Here is a 20,728-nt window from a genome sequence, read left to right on the forward strand (position 1 = left end):
CAGGCCGTTCTGGAATTTAAACTCAATGAATTGGAGCGAAACCATTACCTGATTACAGAATGGACCCTAGCCCAAAGTTACAATAGTACCGTTGAATGTGTATTTGAAGACACTTTATTTTTTAAAGACATGGATTGAGGGAATAAATACACATGCCACTGTTCATCCATCCATCATTTCAGTAAAAAAAAAAAAAAACACCCCGTCTTAAAAAACATGAATTCAAAGTTAAGAAACAAAAATGCTGGCATCTCCCTTCCTGTTTATTCCCCCCCACAAACCATCCGAGGTGACGCAAAGAGCAGAAATCACCCCACTGGGTACAGATCTCAATTCAACGTCTATTCCACATTGGTTCAACATAATTTCATTGAAATTAAGTGGAAACGTTGATTTACCCAGTGGGACTCCGCTGCTAGAAGTTCAAGCAGCTTGAAACATGGACAATATTATCTGCTTATTTTTCAGGCAGTGCAACACAGTCGAGCAGTCCTCAAATTCATACTGGCATCCATACACAAACACCAGGGTAGTGTTCAGTAGGGCATATCGTAACAAAACGTTATGCAACGGAATATGGTCATGTGCCATTGCAACAATGTTTTCCGCCTATTGAACATAGCAGCCCCTTGGTGATTGAAGTAAGTTTACTGAACTATCTGTATTGAGTACAATTTATAGACTGCACATAAGTATTGCATATCAAAAGATAACTGTCATTCAATGTAACATGTTTTTTCCCCCTCACCCTAAGTCACTTATGCATTTTCAGAAAGAACAATGCTAATTAGAACATGGAGAGAGGTTTCTGAAAAACATAAAATATGGATTTTACACATGAACACAGTGGATGGTTGTCAATGTCAATCATATTTTGATATATATTTTGACGATAATTTCTCATGGTGTACGGAATACACACACCACGATTGTTTTGCATTCTCTCAGCGACAATACAAGGCATTAAGCGAGGAATTCAATATTCAAAGACAACTGAAACACACCATTCCATTTGCCAAGAGGTGTATACATTAGCTAGTTCAATCCCAATGAGATCTTTCTCAAACAGACAGAACACACATTAAAAGTGAATGAAAGCAAGATTTGCCTGAAGAAACCACAGAAGATCTGAGGATAACCGTGCTTGAGAGGAAAAGTCACAACCTTTTTTGATCACAGAATGCGACAAAAGCTGAATTTTGCAGGGGAGGAAACATTGAGTCCTGTTATTATTGGTCCTTCCAAAACAAAACATTTTGTATCAGGTACTTGTTCTATGCAGGGAAATTATAGTGGTCAAAATAAGGTTGTTTGCATGCAGGAAAGTATGCCTAAACCTTAAGGGCAGAAAAGTAGAATAGAAACTTGAGGTCTTGGGTTCAGTTCATTCGCTGGTTATTCCAGACTTCGTAAGTGCTCCTTGCTCACCATGTCAGTGAGAGGAGATGTATAGCGGCCAAGGGGCATGAAGATCAACAGAAATTGATAAAGGAGGGGGGATTAAGACAGCTCAAGGTGTCTGAGCTGATCCAATGTCTTTCTGGTTTTCAACATATGGGTGGAAAAACAACCCCCCCCCCTAAAAACAAAAATTGAGGAAACTTGAACAATTAAACATTGTCAATAAATACAATTAAATCTTCTCAGTTCCAGCTGTTATAACTCATCCCCTACATGCTTTTCTGACGGGTCTTTCTCTGTTGATTCTGAAAATGGAGAGGAATACAATATTATACTCTACTATATAACAGCACAGCATATTACTTTTAAAAGGTTTGACCCCATCATAGTTGCTCCACCTTGAATGGAATGCCAAATTCTATTCCTTTCCATAAGATTCCCACTTGTGTAGTGAGAAATTGTAAGACAACTGGTTGCCAATTTGCACATGCAAAAGGATAGTTGCTTTGGCAGACGTACCTGTACTTGCAGTTTCATCTTTAGGCTGCGATTGGCTGGACGAGTCTGTGTTCTGTCCAGTGGGCTCTTTGGTGGGTGGTTCCTCTCCTGGCTGCACCACCTTAGTGGCTTCTGTCAAATGAAAACAAATCCCACCAATGAAAAGATGGGTCTGATCGGTGATTACATTTTTGTCGAAAAGGGATCTTTGACAAGTTATTGCACACGTCATGTGAAGCACTTCTGTGGCAAATTACATGATTTTCTGTTTCAAAGCATTTTGCTAAGGTGTGGCCTGTTGAACATGCCCCTCCCTATATATAAAGCCATAACAGAAATGTGTTGGGTTTTCCCCCCTCTCTCTGACCTTTGTCTTTAGTCTCCTCCTTGGGAGGTATGACTTTCTCCTCTGTTTTGCTGCTGTTGGCCTTGCTGCTGCTCTCCGAGGCGGTGCTGTTGGCCTTGGCCTTGGCCCTGGGCTTGGCAAACTTGGCCTTGTTCAGCAGGTAGTGGACCTCGCGGTCCAGCAGAGACAGCTTGGACTCTATGTCTTTGGCCAGCAGCACGGGCCGCTCTGTGGGAGAACGCTTCTCCTGCTCGGCCACCGTGTCGTTCTTCCACGTCTGTAGAAGAGGGGGAGGTGTTGGGGGTTAAAAATGAACAAATAATAATAAAAAGTTGTTTCTTTGTTCCAAATTGATGACAAACGAGGGACAATAACCATGTGAACCACGTCATCTCATATTTGAGTAATTTTGAATTCCTGAGGTAATGGTTCATCAAAACAAAATCTGGCAAAGATATCAATGAGTAAAACAAATAGAAGTTTATGAATCACTACATACAATGGTCTCGTTGATGACTCTGTCTAACGTCTTCAGCTCCACTTCGGTGAAGATTTGGTCATCCTCTGGTGTTAGTTTGACGTTCCTTGAGGAAAAAAACATGTCAAATGTATGCATTGTAAATGTCACCTCTGAAGCTAAGCAGGGTTGGTTTTGGTCGTTCCCTGGATGGGAGACCTGATGCTGCTGGAAATGGCGTTAGAGGGCCAGTGGGGGGGGTTCTAAGGAGATCCCAGGGCCGTGAAAGGGACGGGTGCCAGGGTGCCATCTTTAGGATGGAATGTTTAAACGGGTGTCCCGATTCTCTGGGGTCACTAATGATCCAATGGCAGTTATCGTAAGAGTAGGGGTGTTAACCCCAGTGTCCTGGGTAAATTCCCAATCTGGCCCTCATACCATCATGGCCACCTAATCTACAGCTTCCAATTGGCTCATTCATCCCCTTCCCCTGTAACTCTTCCCCCCCAGGTCGTTTCTGTAAAAGAGAATGTGTTCCCAGTCAACTTAACTGGTAAAATCCATTTAGCATTTTCCCTACTAATGGTTAAGGTTAGGATTGGGGAAGCTGATCCTAGAGCTGTCGGGACCCACCTGAGGAAGAAGCTGGAGTGGTTGAGCATGCTCTCCAAGGCAGCCAGGTGGTCGGGCCACTTCCTGCGCTCCTCCACACGGAAGAACATGGCCTTGCACAGTTTCCTGAGCTCCTGCAGCTTTTCCCGCAGCTCCTTGGTGACTGCAGAGTAGCCATCCTCATCCATCCAGGCCGACGCCTCGCTCAGCTTGGTCGTGATGGCCTCCTTCTCCTCCTCTGACACCACCGCCTGGTACTCCTCCTGGTACATCTTGTCCTTAGGAGGAAGGAGAGGAAAAGGGGAGGGGGGGGATTTGTTATAGAATTTTGTAATCAATGTTCATAAATTTCAATTATCTTAATCGGTCTGCAACCCAGAGGTTGTAAAGTTCTGGTTTTAAATGAAACAGACATAATTCCCAGCTCACAATTGATCAAATCCAAGTTTATTTGCGAGAGCTCTCCTGTGCATATACAAAGATGTTCCTCTTATAACATTCTCTTAACCTACGCACATACATACACACTAACAGGAGGAGAGCAATCCTATCTACTTTTCTACCATTCTCACCACAGTTTATCACTACCCAACTGACAGTTCCATTCCACCCCCAAGATAAGGGAAACATGGAGGGGTTCTCCCTTTCCCATCTTATCTCCCCAGAGTTATAGCCGGTTCGGTTCAAACATAGGTTAAGGATTCTCTTTGCTTTCTTTCGGCACACACATACATTCCTCTCTTCCCCAGTCCAACCTATTTGGACTTATGTTTATCAGCTTTAATTACTCCTTGTCTATGCTACATAACCTCTAATCCCTAATGGTTAAGTTATTTAATCATTTATCTTCAACCGTTATAAATTCTGTTAACAGAATTAGACAGCTGCAAGAAGTGGGTTACATACACACACCTATTGGGGGGGGGGGGGGGGGGCATACTGGTGTTGTGCTGTTCTAACCTGGGTCTCAAAAATGAATGCCTCAAGGCTGTTCAGGGTCTTCTCCCTCTCCTGCTTCTCCAGGTCTCTATCAGTCAGGTCTTGGAGCCTGTCAGGTGAAGAGGAATTCAAAAACATTATTGCAGCGAATTTGGAGGTTGCTGGGGCTCGAACCTGGATCTATGAGTCTGTCAAACAACTTAACCATTACACCAAGAGATCCAAAACCTCTGGCGAAGGTTGCTAGGTTTTGAACCAAGTCAGGATGCTACATGAATATCATTATAGATTGATTTTTCAATGTTTAACTTCCCCACCCTGCACATTTGAAGCCTCCTAAAATGTCAGAAGGAAAGATAGCGCAACATACTTCTTGTTTGAGGAGGCGATAGCTTCCAAGCTAGGGTTAAGGATGTCGTTCACTTGGAGCTCCACTGAGACATCCTCAGAGAACTTGGTTCTCTTCTGAGGCTTGGCTTTCTCCTCCGCCGCCGCCTCCTTCTTCTCCTCCGCCGCCGCCTCCTTCTCCTTCTCCTCCGCCGCCGCCTCCTTCTCCGCCGCCTCCTTCTCCTCCGCCGCCGCCTCCTTCTCCTCCGCCGCCGCCTCCTTCTCCTCCGCCGCCGCCTCCTTCTCCACGCCATTTTTTCCTCCCTCCTTTTCAGAGAAAAATGATTCATTTACATAATGGTAATGACACTTAGTTATTTAATGTCCAATTCAAACAGAGAACGAGGTAAAACTCATTCATGTGAGGTATATGCTTTACTGACAACATCCTGTAACCAAATGCTCCATACAAATTGTTAAGTTTCGAAATGTTCATTAAACACGAAAGCACTGAATAACACCCCAGGGCTGAGTGTCCCGGGTGTTCATGTGGAATCCAACTGAGCCGAGTGCTTACCTGAGGGTCAGCCTTGCTGTCCAATGCCTCTCCCTTAGTCTTCTCTTGGGTTGGGACCTCCTCCTCCTGTTTCTCCCCAGGCTCCTGCTTCTCTTCTTGAGGAGCAGCCTCCTCCTTCTGGCCCTGCTCCTTCCCAGGCTCTGAATGAACCTCCTCCTCATCCTGGGCACAGAAACAATAGGGGAGAGGCTGGGAGAGTTAGACAGCCATGAACTAGTGTGAAGGAGAGGAACTCTGGAGCATGTTACATTAGGATGGGGACTGAGGAGAGGATTACCTGAACTGGTTCCGTCACATTTGCGTTGGGCTCTGAGGATCCCCCTCCAAACAGGCTGGAAATGGTATTTCCTAGTTCTGAAAAATCAAAAGAGCCAGAATTCAGACATGAAAGAGACTATGACTGACTAATGGGGGGGGGAGAAATCAGATGTCAATTGATTACGTAAAACCCACTTGTCAGAGTTGATTCCTCATCCTTCTCCTCCACAATGGTCTCAAAGACAGACTCCACCTAAAAATAAAAAAAACTATTAGTTAAAGCGATAGGTCACCAAAATAAAATCATATGTTCATTGCTTTCTGACCTTGTGTATGGACCAAGAGTCAACACCTCCTAACCTACGATGAGGCTTGCATAGCTAAAACCACCACATGCTAATGTTAGCATTGATTACCCCAAAACAATGGAGTTCAATAGTGCACATTTTCATGTCCAAATCAACTCAGTGACTCCAAGCCAATTTGAAATTGGGTTTATGTTGGTAGATAAGTATTACAGATCTCAGAGATACAAACACGATGTAGGTTTTACATTTAAAAAAAGTAATTTTAACTTTTTACATGTACTTACAAAATCCTCAAACCGTTAAAGAAAAAATGAAATGCATATTATTTACATGTATTTTGCAACCATCTTTAAAAAAGTTAAATGTCTGATAAGTTTTGTATCTGAGATGTTATTGTACTTCCAGAGAGGAGCTCCATAAGCATCAGAGGGGTGCACTGACCATAGAGATCACATCATTCACATTCTATAAGTAATTCTATGGTACTGACTCGGTCCAGGAGGAGCATGCCACTCTCATCCATGTTGAAGTGGGCCTTGATGCCCTTGGACTCAGCATCCATGTGCTTCTGGAAGCTGCTGCTCACCCCAGACAGCTGCACTGTGGTCAGGTTGAGAGAGCCAAACACACTGGCGGAGGGAAGGAAAAGAAAGCGAGGTGGACATTTCAAATCAGATGCAACATAAGGTTCTGTTATGGCTGTTTATTTGACAATGGCAAACTAATGCTGTTACAGTATAGTATACCCTTAATTTTCTAGAATTTTCCTTGGGAGAGGTTCTGCAGTGTTGTGATTGACATCACCCTGATCCAATCAGGCGCAACCAGAGAAAATCAACGACACCTGCGCTCTGTTCTTTCTCTGGCTGACCCTTCACCACAGAAGGCACCGAGGGAGGCTTAAACAATAGATTTTCGGACTGATTCATGCTACATTTGGATCAGTTTGTGCTCCCGTGGACCAATGCACTCGTATCTTAAACATTTAAACCCGATTCTGATACGCATCAGTGAATCGTTACATCTCTACTGTTTTGCCGTGTTGTTTCACAGATTGGGTTAAGTCTATGTACCAGTTTCCTAGACACAGATTAAACCAAGTCTTGGGAAAATAAATAATAGGTTCTCCATTGAGCATGGTTTTAAGTCCAGGCCTAGGTTAATCTGTGTCCAGGAAACCGGCCCTAAGTTCCTACCAATTAAACCCATTTTTAATTGGGGAGGTGCTCACCTGAGGTCATTTTGGCCCAAGAAGCTGAGGTCTCCATAATTGATGTCAAAGGCAAAGTCATCAGTGTAGCGGTTGAAGGTGATGACCTTGCGCTGGGGGTAGGGGGCCATCCTCTGGAACAGGATACGCTTGTTGTGTTTCAGGCTCCTGGAGCCATCCTCATCCTCTGTCTCCCTGGTGAACTCCACCTGGAAAATGAGAGATGAGTGAAAAGATAAGCACTGTATGATAATGAGTTGTGGTGCTAAGCTTTTCCATTCATTTTGGGTTGAGGTATATAGCTGAACTTACATAACTGATGGCGTGGGATGTGTACCCATCTTAACCATTTGTAATGATTTTTTTTTTATACCCCTTTTATGCCCCAATTTTGCAATATCCAAGTGGTAGTTACTGTCTTGTCCCATCGCTGCAACTCCCGTATGGACTCGGGAGAGGCGAAGGTCGAGAGCCTGCGTCTTCCGAAACACGACCCTGCCAAGCCGCACTGCTTCTTGACACAATGCACGCTTAACCCGAAAGCCAGCCACACCAATGTGTTGGAGGAAACGGCGTACAGCTGGCGACCAAAGTCCGATTGCATGCGCCTGGCCGCCACAAGGAGTCGCTAGAGCGCAATGGGACAAGGACATCCCAACCGGCCAAACCCTCACCTATCCCGGACGAGGCTGGGCCAAATTGTGTGTCGTCTCCCGGTCGCATGCGACGCAGCCTGGTATCAGACCAGGATCTGTAGTGACACAGCTAGCACAGCGATGCAGTGCCTTAGACCGCTGTGCCACTCGGGAAACTTGACAATAGACAACTTTTGGGGTTTCGGCTCCTCTAAAAGGAATGGATGGATGGTAATGGCATTATTTTTTAAAAAGGGGTGGGGTTCAACGTTAAAGAATGAGCTGTGTTACCTGGATGGGGAAAACAGCTGCCTCCCTGACCAGGAAGGGTTTGACTTTGAAGGCCTTGCTGAGGGCAGCGGCCTGGTACACAGCACCCATAGCTGCAGCCTCGTCTGCATTGATGTTCTTTCCCAGCTCCTCTCTACACACACACACACACACACACACACACACACACACACACACACACACAGTGGTCAATGTCATGCAGATATCTTGTTTATTCAAAGTGATAGTTCACTCCAAAAACAAGGTTGGCCAGAGACATTGTCATAACTCAAAAGCAGTCAAATTTTGTGGATGTAAGGCATATCTAGCGTACGTGAACTAATCTTCAAATTAGATTGCTTTTCAGGTCTGAAAACATCTGTCAAAGTTTGATTTGGGATTCAACTATCCCTTTAAGCCTTTTCATCCCAGGTGGAGCGTTGCCAACATGTAAGTTACATTCTACAGTTAGATAGTATCTATAATCGTTGTAGTATCTGTGGGTGAAACACTTCTATTGTGTTCCCTTGTCTAGAGTATTGTTTTGAATAGAATACCCTTCAGCCCAAACCCTGGACAATAGGGAGCATTCTAAGTCCCTCAAGTTTGTTTGTCCTGTAGTACACAGACTCAGGTATTGACGTGTTGAGTGAAAAACTTGACATACTTAGGGCTTTGGCGGTCACAAAATTTCACCAGCTGGTGATTGTCAAGCAAATAACGGTCAGTCTCATGGTAATTGACCGTTAATTAACAAAACACATTTTAATTAACCGCTTCCCGGTTGGGATGGTGTTCTTCGGCTTGCAAGCCTACCCCTTTTTCCTCCAAACATAACGATTGTCATTATGGCCAAACAGTTCTATTTTTTTAGGACATTTCTCCAAAAAGTACAATCTTTGTCCCCATGTGCAGTTGCAAACCGTAGTCTGGCTTTTTTATGGTGTTTTGGAGCAGTGGCTTCTTCCTTGCTGAGCGGCCTTTCAGGTTATGTCGATAAAGGACTCGTTTTGTACCGGTTTTCTCCAGCATCTTCACAAGGTCCTTTGCTGTTGTTCTGGGATTGATTTGCACCAAAGTACGTTCATCTCGCAGAGACAGAACGCGTCTCCTTCCTGAGCGAGATGACGGCTGAGTGGTCCTATGGTGTTTATACTTGTGTACTATTGTTTGTACAGATGAACATGGTACCTTCAGGCATTTGGAAATTGCTCCCAAGGATGAACCAGACTTGTGGAGGTCTACAATTTATTTTCTGAGGTCTTGGCTGATTTCTTTTGATTTTCCCATGATGTCAAGCAAAGACGCACTGAGTTTGAAGGTAGGCCTTGAAATACATCCACAGGTACTCCTGCAATTGAGTCAAATGCCAATTAGCCTATCAGAAGCTTCTAAAGCCATGACATCATGTTCTGGAATTTTCCAAGCTGTTTAAAGGCACAGTCAACTTAATGTATGTAAACTTCTGACCCACTGGAATTGTGATACAGTGAATTATACGTGAAATAATCTGTCTAAACAATTGTTGGAAAAATTACTTGTGTCATGCACAAAGTAGATGTCCTAACCGACTTGCCAAAACTATAGTTTGTTAACAAGAAATTTGTGGAGTGGTTGAAAAACTAGTTTTAATGACTAACCTAAGTGTATGTAAACTTCCGACTTCAACTGTATACCATCACTATTGTAACCTATCAGACTTTTCTTTATTCAATCTTGTCTTTACATATACTAAATAATATATGACATTTGTTTTGATTTAGAATGGACCATTATGCACCTGCATCGAAATAGGGGCAGCGGGGAAAAAATACATGTCATCTATGCACATACAGTTGAAGTCGGAAGTTTACATACACTTAGGTTGGAGTCACTAAAACTCGTTTTTCAACCACTCCACAAATTTCTTGTTAACAAACTATAGTTTTGGCAAGTCGGTTAGGACATCTACTTTGTGCATGAGTACCAGGCAGTTAGCAAGTTTGGTAGGCTACTAATAACCAGCAGCAGCAGAGCTTGGAGAAGCCTAATTACCGTGACAACAGTCATGTGGAATTTGACTGCCCTCATGACTCGTGACCGCCGGTGTGGTGGTAATACGGTCACCGCAAGAGCACTAGACATACTTACTTCCCAACGGCTTTGAGCAGCACCTCCTGCACCTTAGGCACTCGGGTGGAGCCCCCCACCAGGATCACCTGCTCAATCTCGTCCTGTTAGAAGACAATGTTGTAAGATATACAAATAGTATTTGCAAATAAACAAACATTAACATAAAACATGTGTTCGTTCAATCTATAAATCCCTGAAGGCTTGTCATGCTGCAACATGTCAGAGTTTAACATATTGTTCCATTGAACATTCCACCACAATAAATGGGAATTTCATATCAAACCGATATCAAAGTGCAACTTTTTAATCACACATACATCAACTCTCCTACTTCAGTTTTTGATTCTAAGGGCTCCAGACTAACATTTCCCCCTGGCGGCACTTTTTTAGTTGGTGGCACCAGCCCATGATTTCGTGGAACAAAACAATTTTTTTCAGCAGCGTCACACAATAGAATACACTTGAGTCATCTTATAAAGTCAATTTAAAAATCATTCACAATGCCTTAAGTGTATTAGACTACTGAGATATACAAATAAGTTATAGCTAACATGTCCAAGCAGGAACGCATGATTCTAAATACTTTGATATGCAACCTAATCCAGCCCCCCACACCTCTGAATCAGAGGGGTTGGGTTAAATGCAGAAGACACATTTCAGTTGTACAACTGACTAGGTATCCCCCTTTCCAGTGATTATCATGAATTTTTGGTAGACTTGACTATTTTACTGTCAAAATAGGGTGCCAGAATTTTTCAGTTCAATAGAGATGAATTTTCCTTCCTCAAATATGTGCATCAATATTATATATATATATAGGCCTCATTCAACTAAACTAAAAACACAGCTAGATCTCTAACTAAATATAACACCTACTGCTAGTAGCCACGTATTCATAACAGTAAATGTAATGTCCTAAAAAGGACTAGTGCACTCACGGTAGCTGATGCGCAAATTCGCAGGCTCCATATTTCAAAGCCATATGAGATATCGTGATTATAAAACCGTGTGCTTTGAGCTCAATAGTGATTGTTAAGGAATAAATGATTCTACAGAAAGAGGAGACCCTCCTCTCTTTAATATGGACAACAAGTTGCTTCCAAAGTTGTGTTTGGTCCACGCAATTTCATTTCGAAATGTAACATTCACGAAGGGGCACACGAGTGGGAAGAGAAAGTTTGAGATGCTTGCTCGTTACACCAGCCGGCCCCAGCGAAACAGGCAGGCACAGCGGCAGCACAGCCACTTCTATTACAGAAATCATGAAGAGAATGCCCTTTACTGTTGAACAAATTCATGGTTTTATCTGCCCCCAAAAATAAGATGTTTTGATTGAGGTGACCATGTGCAGATCACACCAGTGTAACCAATATTTTTTTAACTGGCACAGCCAAGTCAAAGGGTTGCAGTCTGGAGCCCTGGACCCTAGTATGCAATTGTGATTGGATAATGTATTCTCTTAAAACCCTAAAAGGAGCGTAGCCAGTCCACAGACCCAGGGGATTGGGAAACTACAGTGATCTTTTTGATACTTGCAATTTTACTGTGTCTTTTTGTGGGTCAAATTATGCTTTTGTCTACATCATTGTTTATGCATAAAAGTCAGTTCCCCCAAGAGGTAGATAAAGTTATAGTGATTGATCAATAAGATCAAATGTTCATTAGGACACGCAATGGAATTTAAAAAAAAACGTTTTGCAACAGGAGTCCCTTCCTGTTTCAGTCCATTTAGTTAATAATGAAAAAAAAAAAACTATGGTGACTCACCAGGGACATCTCTGCAGAGCTAAGGGCCTCCTGTGCGGGTCCAGGCACCCTCTCAAACAGGTCAGCACACAGGGCCTCAAACTCCACACGGGTCACCTTGGCCTTGAAGTCCATTTCATCTAGAAGCCCCTCCACCTGAACATCATACAGCAAGAGTGAGAACATTTAGTTTAGATGTACAGTATTACACAACTACAGTACAGCGCTATGGGTGACAATGAAACTGACAGAGCATCATGTCCCTTCACCTGTGCCATGAATTCGGCGTTGGCGCTCAGCACCGTCTTGAGTCTCTGGGCCTCCTTGAGTAGCTTGGCCATGGCACGGTGGTTCTCTCTCACGTCCTTCTTGGTCTTCTTCTGCTCGTTGAACAGCTTGGCTAGGTGGTCCCGCAGCCGCAGATCCATCTCAAAGCCCCCCAGAGAGCGGTCAAACCTGGCCAGAGATGGAGAACATCTGCTAGGTTAGGAACATTTGAGAAATGTGCTTGTCATAGCTCCACCATAAGTCATTTAAAACACAAATACAAAAACTATTACTTTATATAGATTAGAGTAGAGGTTAAGGTGTGTGCTTTCCCCAACATCCTGTGTGTGTGTATACAGGCCCTTTCGTCTCACCCTACTCCTCGGATCTGGAGCTGTGGCTGGGTGCCCGAATCTTTGGTCTTGACTGTCTGGTATGTGACGATGGTTGCAGTCGTGCTGCCTGAACCCATGTCATAGAACATCATGTTCTGTAGAGGGAGACAACAGGCATGACTATAAGACTAGGGTTACACAAAGCAACTTTAATGCAATTATAGGTTACAGGTTGAAAGCGACATCTTAAGCAACTTTGCTTACACACGAAGCAACTTATGAAGCGCAACTCAAAAAGTTACCAGTTGGTTCTGAATATACCAACCTAGTTCAATAAAATAAAAAAATACAAATGTAAAAGCAGCCTAGATAGTGCACCTGAGCTGTGCTGTTGATGTCTTTCCTCCTGAAGACACCGTAGTTGAGCGCCACCGCCGTGTTGTCGTTGATGAGCTGAAGAACCTTAACACCTGCCATCTGTGCGGCCTGCAGGACCGCCCTGCGCTCTGCCTGATTGAAAAAGGCTGGGACGGTGATCACTGCATCTTTGATGGGCTGCTCTGTTAGCGAGAGTAAAATACATTCAGTCAGGCGGGGCTTCAAAATAATTATACAACACATAAAATGTTGAATGAGAAAACCTTTTCCCCATACTACTAGTGAACATACAAACCTACAAAGTACTAGTGAACATACAAACCTGCAAAGTACTAGTGAACATACAAACCTGCAAAGTCCTGAGCCAGTCCACGTGAATAGTTCAAAACCATGCCCAGGAGCTCCTCTGGAGAGTACTGCATTTCTCTGTAGGAAAACAGAGAGCGGGCATTAGAACCAAGCACTCTTATCCACAACTACAGCATAAGACATACTGGATCAATAACATTGTCACAGGCTGTGTAATGTGTAATTTAGGCAGTATGCAAAGGAACGTCGTACACTAATAACTGATAAGTGTTCGGGTAAGCATTTTGCCCCTCAGCAATGACTTGAGTATTATTTGTACTCTTCAAAAGTACTTCCACAATGAATCACTTGGCTCAATCTGCTGCTAAAACGAAAGAAAAAGGGAACCAATAATAGGAAATCAGATAAGACTTACTCTGAGTTTCTAAAGACAACTGTGCCCCGACTCGCATCTTTCACCAGTTGGTGCTCGGAGAAACGTTTCTGGTAGAACGCCACCTGTGGGTTGTCGTGCTTCTTGCCCAGGAGGCTCTGGAGATACCTATAGACAAATTTGGGGTTCTTCACAGACTGCGGATGAAAGAGAAATCCAAATCAATGTCGGTGTAGATATGAAATAATGAACTGTATTGATCCCCAGAGGGGAATACAGAGTACTAACTGTATGATAGACATTTTAAAATGTGTGACCTGGTAGGTTCCTATGACAAAGGGCCAGTGGTGAAATGTACTTAATAAAAAATACTTTAAAGTATTACTTAAGTTGTTTTTTGGGTTATCTGTACTTTATTATTAGATTTTTACTACTATATTTTTGACAACTTTTACTTTACTTACTTTACTACATTCTTTAAAAAATAAATGCACTTTTTATTCCATACATTGTCCCCCAAACCCATAAGTACTTGTTACATTTTGAATGCTTAGCAGGACAGGAAAATGGTCCAATTCACGCACTTATCAAGAGAAGATCTCTCATCATCCCTACTGCCTCTGATCAGGCGGCCTCACTAAACACACATGTTACCTTTGTAAATGATGTCTGAGTGTTGGATAGTAGCCCTGGCTATTCAGAAATAAAAACAAACAAAAAATGCCCCAAAAATGGTGCAGTCTGGTTTACTTAATATAAGGTATTTGAAATTATTTCTACTTTGCATTTAAGTATATTTTTGCAATTACATTAACTTTTGATACTTAAGTATATTTAAAACCAAATACTTTTACCGAAGTAGTATTTTACTGGGTGACTCACTTTTACTGAAGTAATTTTCTATTAAGGCATCTTTACTTTTACTCAAGTATGACAATTGGGTACTTTTTCCACCACGGCAAAGTGCCTTACCACTCCTAATGCACTGTCTCCAAAAAGTCGCTCGTTTTCTTTCAAACACACAGCTATTGGAGTTTTCCTCCTGGACTCCCTGTGCCACACAAAGGAAAAGAGAGTCCATTGAAACATGATGAAGCTTTGAGAATGCATTTTATCATTAACTGACACTTCGTTCCCTCTCCCAACTGTTCAGTTACCCAATTTCGTTCACCACACTTTTCAGAGGCATGCATGTGTTAAGATGGCACAGACCCATTTAGTTATTTCCATGTTAACATACATTGTAAGGAACAATAGCTAGCTTATTAAACATCAGCAATAATGGATGTTAATAATTGTGAATACATAAAAAAACATGAAATGGAGTAGGGATTTCCATCTAAAAGCACAAAGTCAATAACCCATGGTGATGGTGGTTAGAAATAAATGCAATACTCACTTGTTTAAAGCAATCTCCATTGGCACGCCAGGTTTTACTATCGCTACTTTCATCCACTCACTGCCTAGGTCAACTGACATGACTGCTACAGAGGCTGTATGGACAAAATAATGGGTATGATTATTGTACTACCTGTACTTTTGTAATAAAGTGATGATTACACATTTAGGTGAGACAATACTAAAGAGGATTAGCTTCAATAGTTTCTCACTGGCTACAGTGGTATGGTGGCAATGTGAGCAAATAATGTCAAAACATTTGACAAGTCCATTGCGTCAGTTGATATTAAATCAATGTTTACCTGTGCATCAGTAAATTAACTTGTGTAAATAGGTACAAATATGGACTGTGCATCACATTGTGAAGTGACACAGTAGAGTAGATTAACTAAAATCTCTGCATGTGTCCATTTTCTTCTCACACTCAAAATGGAGGCATTCAGATGTGTGTTGAAATTTGCATTTGGTGTTAGGCAAATCTGCCAGTGCTTGATGCAGGCAGGTGTCTTGGATGGAATAACCATGTGTAGCGTTAGTACCTGTTTGTGAAGGCAGCAGAGCCAGGACAAGGCAGAAGAGAGCCCATAACATCTTCCTCCTCATGGTGACCTGTACACACAAAGCAGAACAAAGACATTGATTTCCAAACACTAATAGCAGCCTCCCTGGTGACATGGTAACTGTGCTGAATAAATAATTGGTTCACTATTGTGAGACCTCATAAGGAGCAAGATTCCTGAGTCGCCAAGAATTTATCAAAGATATATTCTCTTCTACATGTACAAAGCCCTTTGCTACAAATGTCCTTGATTTTAAAAGTTAACTTTGGGAATCAAATATGTTTTTTTACTACAACCTTCCAGTCTGTGCAGTCACACATGCTCAAGAAGTTAGATTTTTTTATTGAATGCATATAAGCAAATAGGAAGCAAGTGTGCTGTTTCAGGAAGGAAATAGTGAGCACAACCACATGCTCTAGAAGCAGCAAAGCAAATGCAGTGCTTTGTGAAAGTATTCAGACCCCTTTACTTTCCCCACATTATTATTATTATATTCTAAAATATATTAAATACATTTTTCCCCTTACAATTCTACACAACACCCTATAATTAAAAAACATAAATACCTGATTTACATAACTATTCAAACCGTTTGCTATGAGACTTGAAATTGAGCTCAGGTGCATCCTATTTCCATTGATCATCCTTGAGCTGTTTAACAACTTGATTGGAGTCCACCTGTGGTAAATTCAATTGATTTGACATGATTTGAAAAGGCACACACCTGTCTAGATAAGGTCCCACAGTTGACAGTGCATGTCAGAGCAAAAACCAAGCCATGTCAAAGGAATTGTCCGTAGAGCTCTGAGACAGGATTGTGTCGAGGCACAGATCTGGAAGGGTACCAAAAACTTTAAGATCGAAGGTCCACAAACAGTGGCATCCATCATTCTTAAATGGAATAAGTTTGGAACCACCAAGACTCTTCCTAGAGCTGGCTGCCCAGACAAACTGAGCAATCGGGGGAGAAGGGCCTTGGTCAGGGATGTGACCAAGAACTCAATGGTCACTGACAGAGCTCTAGAGTTCCTCTGTGGTGATGGGAGAACCTTCCAGAATGACAACAATCTCTGCAGCATAACACCAATCAGGGCTTTCTGGTAGAGTGGCCAGACAGAAGCCACTCAGTAAAAGGCACATTAGGCAAACTCCAAGTGGGCTGTCAAAGGCACCAAAAGGACTGACCATGAGAAACAAGATTCTCTGGTTCGGATAAAACCAAGATTGAACTCTTTGGCCTAAATGCCAAGCGTCACGTCTGGAGGAAACCTGGCACCATCCATACGGTGAAGCGTGGTGGTAGCAGCATCATGCTGTGGCAATGTTTATCAGCGGCAGGGACTGGGAGGCTAGTCAGGATCAAGGGAAAGATGAACAAAGCAAAGTGCAGAGATCATTTATAACCTGCTCCAGAGAGCTCAGGACCTCAGAGTGGGGCAAAGATACAACTTCCATCAGGACAACGACCCTAAGCGCACAGCCAAGACAAGGCAGGAGTGACTTCGGGACAAGTCTCAATGTCCTTGAGTGGCCTAGCCAGAGCCCATACTTGGACCCAATAGAACATCTCTGGAGAGACCTGAAAATAGCTGTGCAGCGACGCTCCACAACAAGACTCGAGGCTGTAATCGCTGCCAAAGGTGCTTCGACAAAGTACAGAGTAAAGGGTGTGAATACTTATGTAAAATGTGATCAGTTTAATACATTTACCAACATTTCTAAATCTGTTTTTGCTATGTCATTATTGGGTATTGTGTGTAGATTGAGGGGAAACAATTTATTAAATTTTAGAATAAGGCTTGTAAAGTCAAATGTGGGGGGGAGGGAATCAAGGGATCTGAATACTTTCTGAATGCCTAATCGATTGCATCTCAAGATCCCTCCGGTCCGAGTGTCCATTCCTTCACCTGCACTGTTGAACAGGAGGAGAGGTAAAAGCAAATGCCTGGTGGGCATACACCATATTGCGTTCCCCTATAATACCCTCTTTCCACACCAGTGCAGATGTAGGAAGAACAGTTTTTAGAATATTACAATTATCTGCCATTACTCTTCAGCACCTCATCGGGTTCTTTAGACATCACACTTCCAAACTCAAGGTGCCAGCTTGTCCAGGTACATTCAAGGTACAGTAGCATGCCCTTTGATCTTGAACACCCAATCTAATTGGCCTGATCCCACCGACGAACTTCTTTGACACGTGGCATGAATTGTACAGTACCTTTTAAAGTATTCTACTTAGCAAATCAGAGTAGATTAGTTCTGTGACTGTCAATTGAAGTGCTGATGGAGTCAGGAAGCATGGTGACATATTGAAGTATTGCTTTTTTTAGCTGCGGACTAGGGCACTTCATGAAGGATATAGCCTAGCAAAGGTCTCAAGTGGCAAATAGCCATTAACTTGCTGATTGCCTATATAGCACGTCGTTATTCAAATACATGAGCGTAGAAACTTCTAGTCCCATCATAGAGTACTGACGTACTACTATGGACGCCCAGAACAGGTGATGCCTTGAGCATTAAAAAAAACAAAGTAGTCTTGGGTTCTGGAAACCGGTTCAACGAGCTAACTTAGGTTAGGTAAAAAAAAAAGCCATATAGTTAACTAGAATACTATACACCTTAAATTAAAATCTCAACCAGCCTAGTTAGTTGATTTGAAATGAGGCTGTTAGGAAATAACCGCTAACTGCTTCAATTAACCTATGAACAACAGTATTTGCAGGTAGATAAAGAATGGAAAAACAATGACTTAGCTAGCTAGGCACATTTATGAGAGGAGTGACAGAGCAGACCCTTACCTTCTCGAGCCGGCAGCAGTTGAGTTTTTTGAAGCTGGCTGATTTACACAAAAATATCAACAAAATGAGAGCACGACTTAACTTGCAACAAGCTAAAACTTCCAATCTCGTATTATTTGCGTTGTATGCTTCTTACTGTTGGCTATATGTATTGACTGAAAATCTCTTCATAGCCACACTAATAACGGTTTCTTGATTTTTCCCTTGCTATATCACCGGCTTGTTCTCACCATAGGGCCCAGAACGCGGCGTGATCTCATTGGATCCTCTCGAGTCGTTGTTCCGCTAGGAGAGCGCTGACACATAGAGCCTGCCTTCTACGTTCCAAGTACTGCAGAGTGATAGGTCCACGTGCAGTGATGGCTGGCGAGAAGAAATCTTTGTCGATATGTGATTGGTCCACGTTCAATTAATTGGGGAAAATTATATAACGACATTTTCTTAAGGTGACCTACTTTATCGGCGACTACTAGTAGTTGTAGTCAAAACACTGTTGTAGTCCATTTAATTGATTCCTGATTAATTGATTGATTGATCTGACTATCCATGACTTATTGGTACATATTTTTATTTTTAATTAGTTCTTTATTTTATGCAAGTAAAAAAAACGATTTAATGGGTGGTATGTCAAAACTAACATGACGAACACTGAACAACTTTATTTTCTGACCTTCACACGTACAGCCTGCCACCTACATTGATATTCATATTATATCGTGTGTTGATTGAATTTTTTTAAATTTTAAATAATTTACATTTATCGCTCTCATTCCTTTCTCTCACATGACTTGTTGGTGGGTATCACATGATTTATTCACTGTGAGGATACAGTGCGAAGAGAATGGCTGCATTCGTACAGTGGAGACGATTTGTATGTTTGATAAAGAGACAGTGAAAGACGCTGGATATAATGGGAAAAACTTAGTTCTCCCCTTCGGCATATCGGCTTGTGACTCGGGCCGGGGCCACATCATTCTTGGAGATATCCTTTCAGTGTGTTCCATGATGTGAACAGCCTAGCTAGCTATTGCTCGCTAACTTGCTGCACAGACACCCCTCCCTGCAAGCAGTCTGTCTAAGCAAGTGAGCTAATAATGCTTCCCAGCTAGTTCCAAGTAAGGAAATTATGAATAATGATTTAGCTAGTTAAATAGTAACATTTGACTTGGCTAGTATGCTAGCTGACGTTAGCAAACAGCCAGGACATGAGCCTTTTTTAGTTAACTAGGTAAGAAGTTAGCCTAGGTGCCAGTCTGAGAAATTAGCTTGAAGGGAGTGAATCAAAAATATTAGACTGGCTTTCAAAGGCACAATCAACTGAATCAATGGCCCTGTTCAAATAGCCCCTTAAAAAGTACTGATGCACCAAGTCTGGAACCAAAAAGACCCTGAATCTTCTACTCCCAAGCCATAAGACTGCTAAATAGTTAATTAAATAGTTTACAATAGCTACCTGGACTGTCTGCTTTGACCCTTTTTGCACAAATTCTTTTGACTCATCACATATGCTAGGGCTGTTCAACTATATTCTTAAGGGGCCAGATTTGAAAAAGGTTATTTATGGGGGGACAGACATTATTTAAATATATATAAATAACTTTTCTTTGGTGTCTACTTTGTTATAATTAAAAATATATTTTTTTTTACCCCTTTATCCCCAATTTTGTGGGATCCAATTGGTAGTTACAGTCTTGTCCCATCGCTGCAACTCCCGTACAGACTCGGGAGAGGCGAAGGTCGAGAGCCGTGCGTCCTCCGAAACACAACCCAGCCAAGCTGCACTGCTTCTTGACACAATGCCCACTTAACCCGGAAGCCAGCTACACCAATGTGTCGGAGGAAACACTGTACGTACACCTGGCGACCATGTCAGCGTGCATTGCGCCCGGCCCACCACAGGAGTCCGCTAGTGCACGATGGGACAAGGGCTGCTGTTCAAACTCATAAAAGACACACCCTCACTTACCCTCCTCGCCTTATGCCCTTGTGGGAATCCCCATCGCCATCTTGGAGGCGGTCCAACTGATTAGCCAAGCAAGGGAATTTTGCAACGTAAGCCCCTCAGCCCTCGTTTTTAGTTGAGTTTGCGTGTGTACAATTATGTTCACTCCGGGGCCTGAAACGCCCCATAATTACATTTACAACTTTACAACTTAAAAACAACATCAATGGAGAAGTCAACATACAAGTGTAAGTAAAAACAAATGAAAATAAGTTAGAAATTGTGCTACTAATGCACATAACTGCACAAATACATCTCGTAAAAAGTTAATATGTTTTTGTTTGCTTATCTTTTGGAAATTGTAGATTTGAAAAAAAATTCCTTCATCAGAAGTTCCAGCTAAGCAGGCTAACGTTAGTTAGGTAATTCATTTGCTAGTTATCATACAGTAGGCGTATATTAATAATTATATATTTAATATAAGTAGACATGCACTCATAATTGACTGTAGCGCATATAATGCACCCATATGTTACTGGTGGCTGAAAACACAAATTCATCACAGGATGAACGAGTGATGAATTTCCGGCCAAGGGTGGTCCTCCCTTGCCCTGAAAGTGTATACTCGTCAGACGTCATGAAACGTCATCAGAAGTGTCCACTTAATTT

The 20,728-nt window shown here is 42.3% G+C and overlaps 1 protein-coding gene across 4 annotated transcripts; it reads right to left on the minus strand.

Moving 5' to 3' along the window:
• Window positions 1-98: 98 nt before the first annotated feature.
• On the minus strand, window positions 99-19,905 carry hyou1 (hypoxia up-regulated 1). Of its 4 annotated transcripts, XM_071339081.1 has the most exons (25): window positions 18,348-18,443; window positions 18,118-18,155; window positions 15,296-15,365; window positions 14,758-14,851; window positions 14,331-14,409; window positions 13,401-13,555; window positions 13,026-13,102; window positions 12,677-12,858; window positions 12,338-12,453; window positions 11,966-12,152; window positions 11,718-11,852; window positions 9,969-10,051; window positions 7,860-7,992; window positions 6,955-7,142; window positions 6,214-6,352; window positions 5,611-5,668; window positions 5,435-5,511; window positions 5,158-5,319; window positions 4,624-4,907; window positions 4,275-4,362; window positions 3,336-3,592; window positions 2,745-2,829; window positions 2,267-2,522; window positions 1,921-2,031; window positions 99-1,706 (listed from the first exon to the last, which is right to left on the minus strand). In XM_071339081.1, exons 3-25 carry the CDS (start codon window positions 15,357-15,359, stop codon window positions 1,657-1,659), a joined length of 3,060 nt encoding a protein of 1,019 aa, XP_071195182.1. In that variant the 5' UTR covers window positions 15,360-15,365; window positions 18,118-18,155; window positions 18,348-18,443; the 3' UTR covers window positions 99-1,656. The 4 variants fall into 4 exon arrangements, with proteins under 4 accessions (XP_071195182.1, XP_071195183.1, XP_071195181.1 ...); XM_071339082.1 differs by lacking the exons at window positions 18,118-18,155; window positions 18,348-18,443 and adding an exon at window positions 19,765-19,905; XM_071339080.1 differs by having other exon boundaries at window positions 18,118-18,446.
• Between the last annotated feature and the right edge of the window lie 823 nt (window positions 19,906-20,728).

The sequence above is a fragment of the Salvelinus alpinus genome, chromosome 13 (genome assembly GCF_045679555.1).
Source record: "Salvelinus alpinus chromosome 13, SLU_Salpinus.1, whole genome shotgun sequence".
NCBI classification, from domain to species: Eukaryota; Metazoa; Chordata; class Actinopteri; order Salmoniformes; family Salmonidae; genus Salvelinus; species Salvelinus alpinus.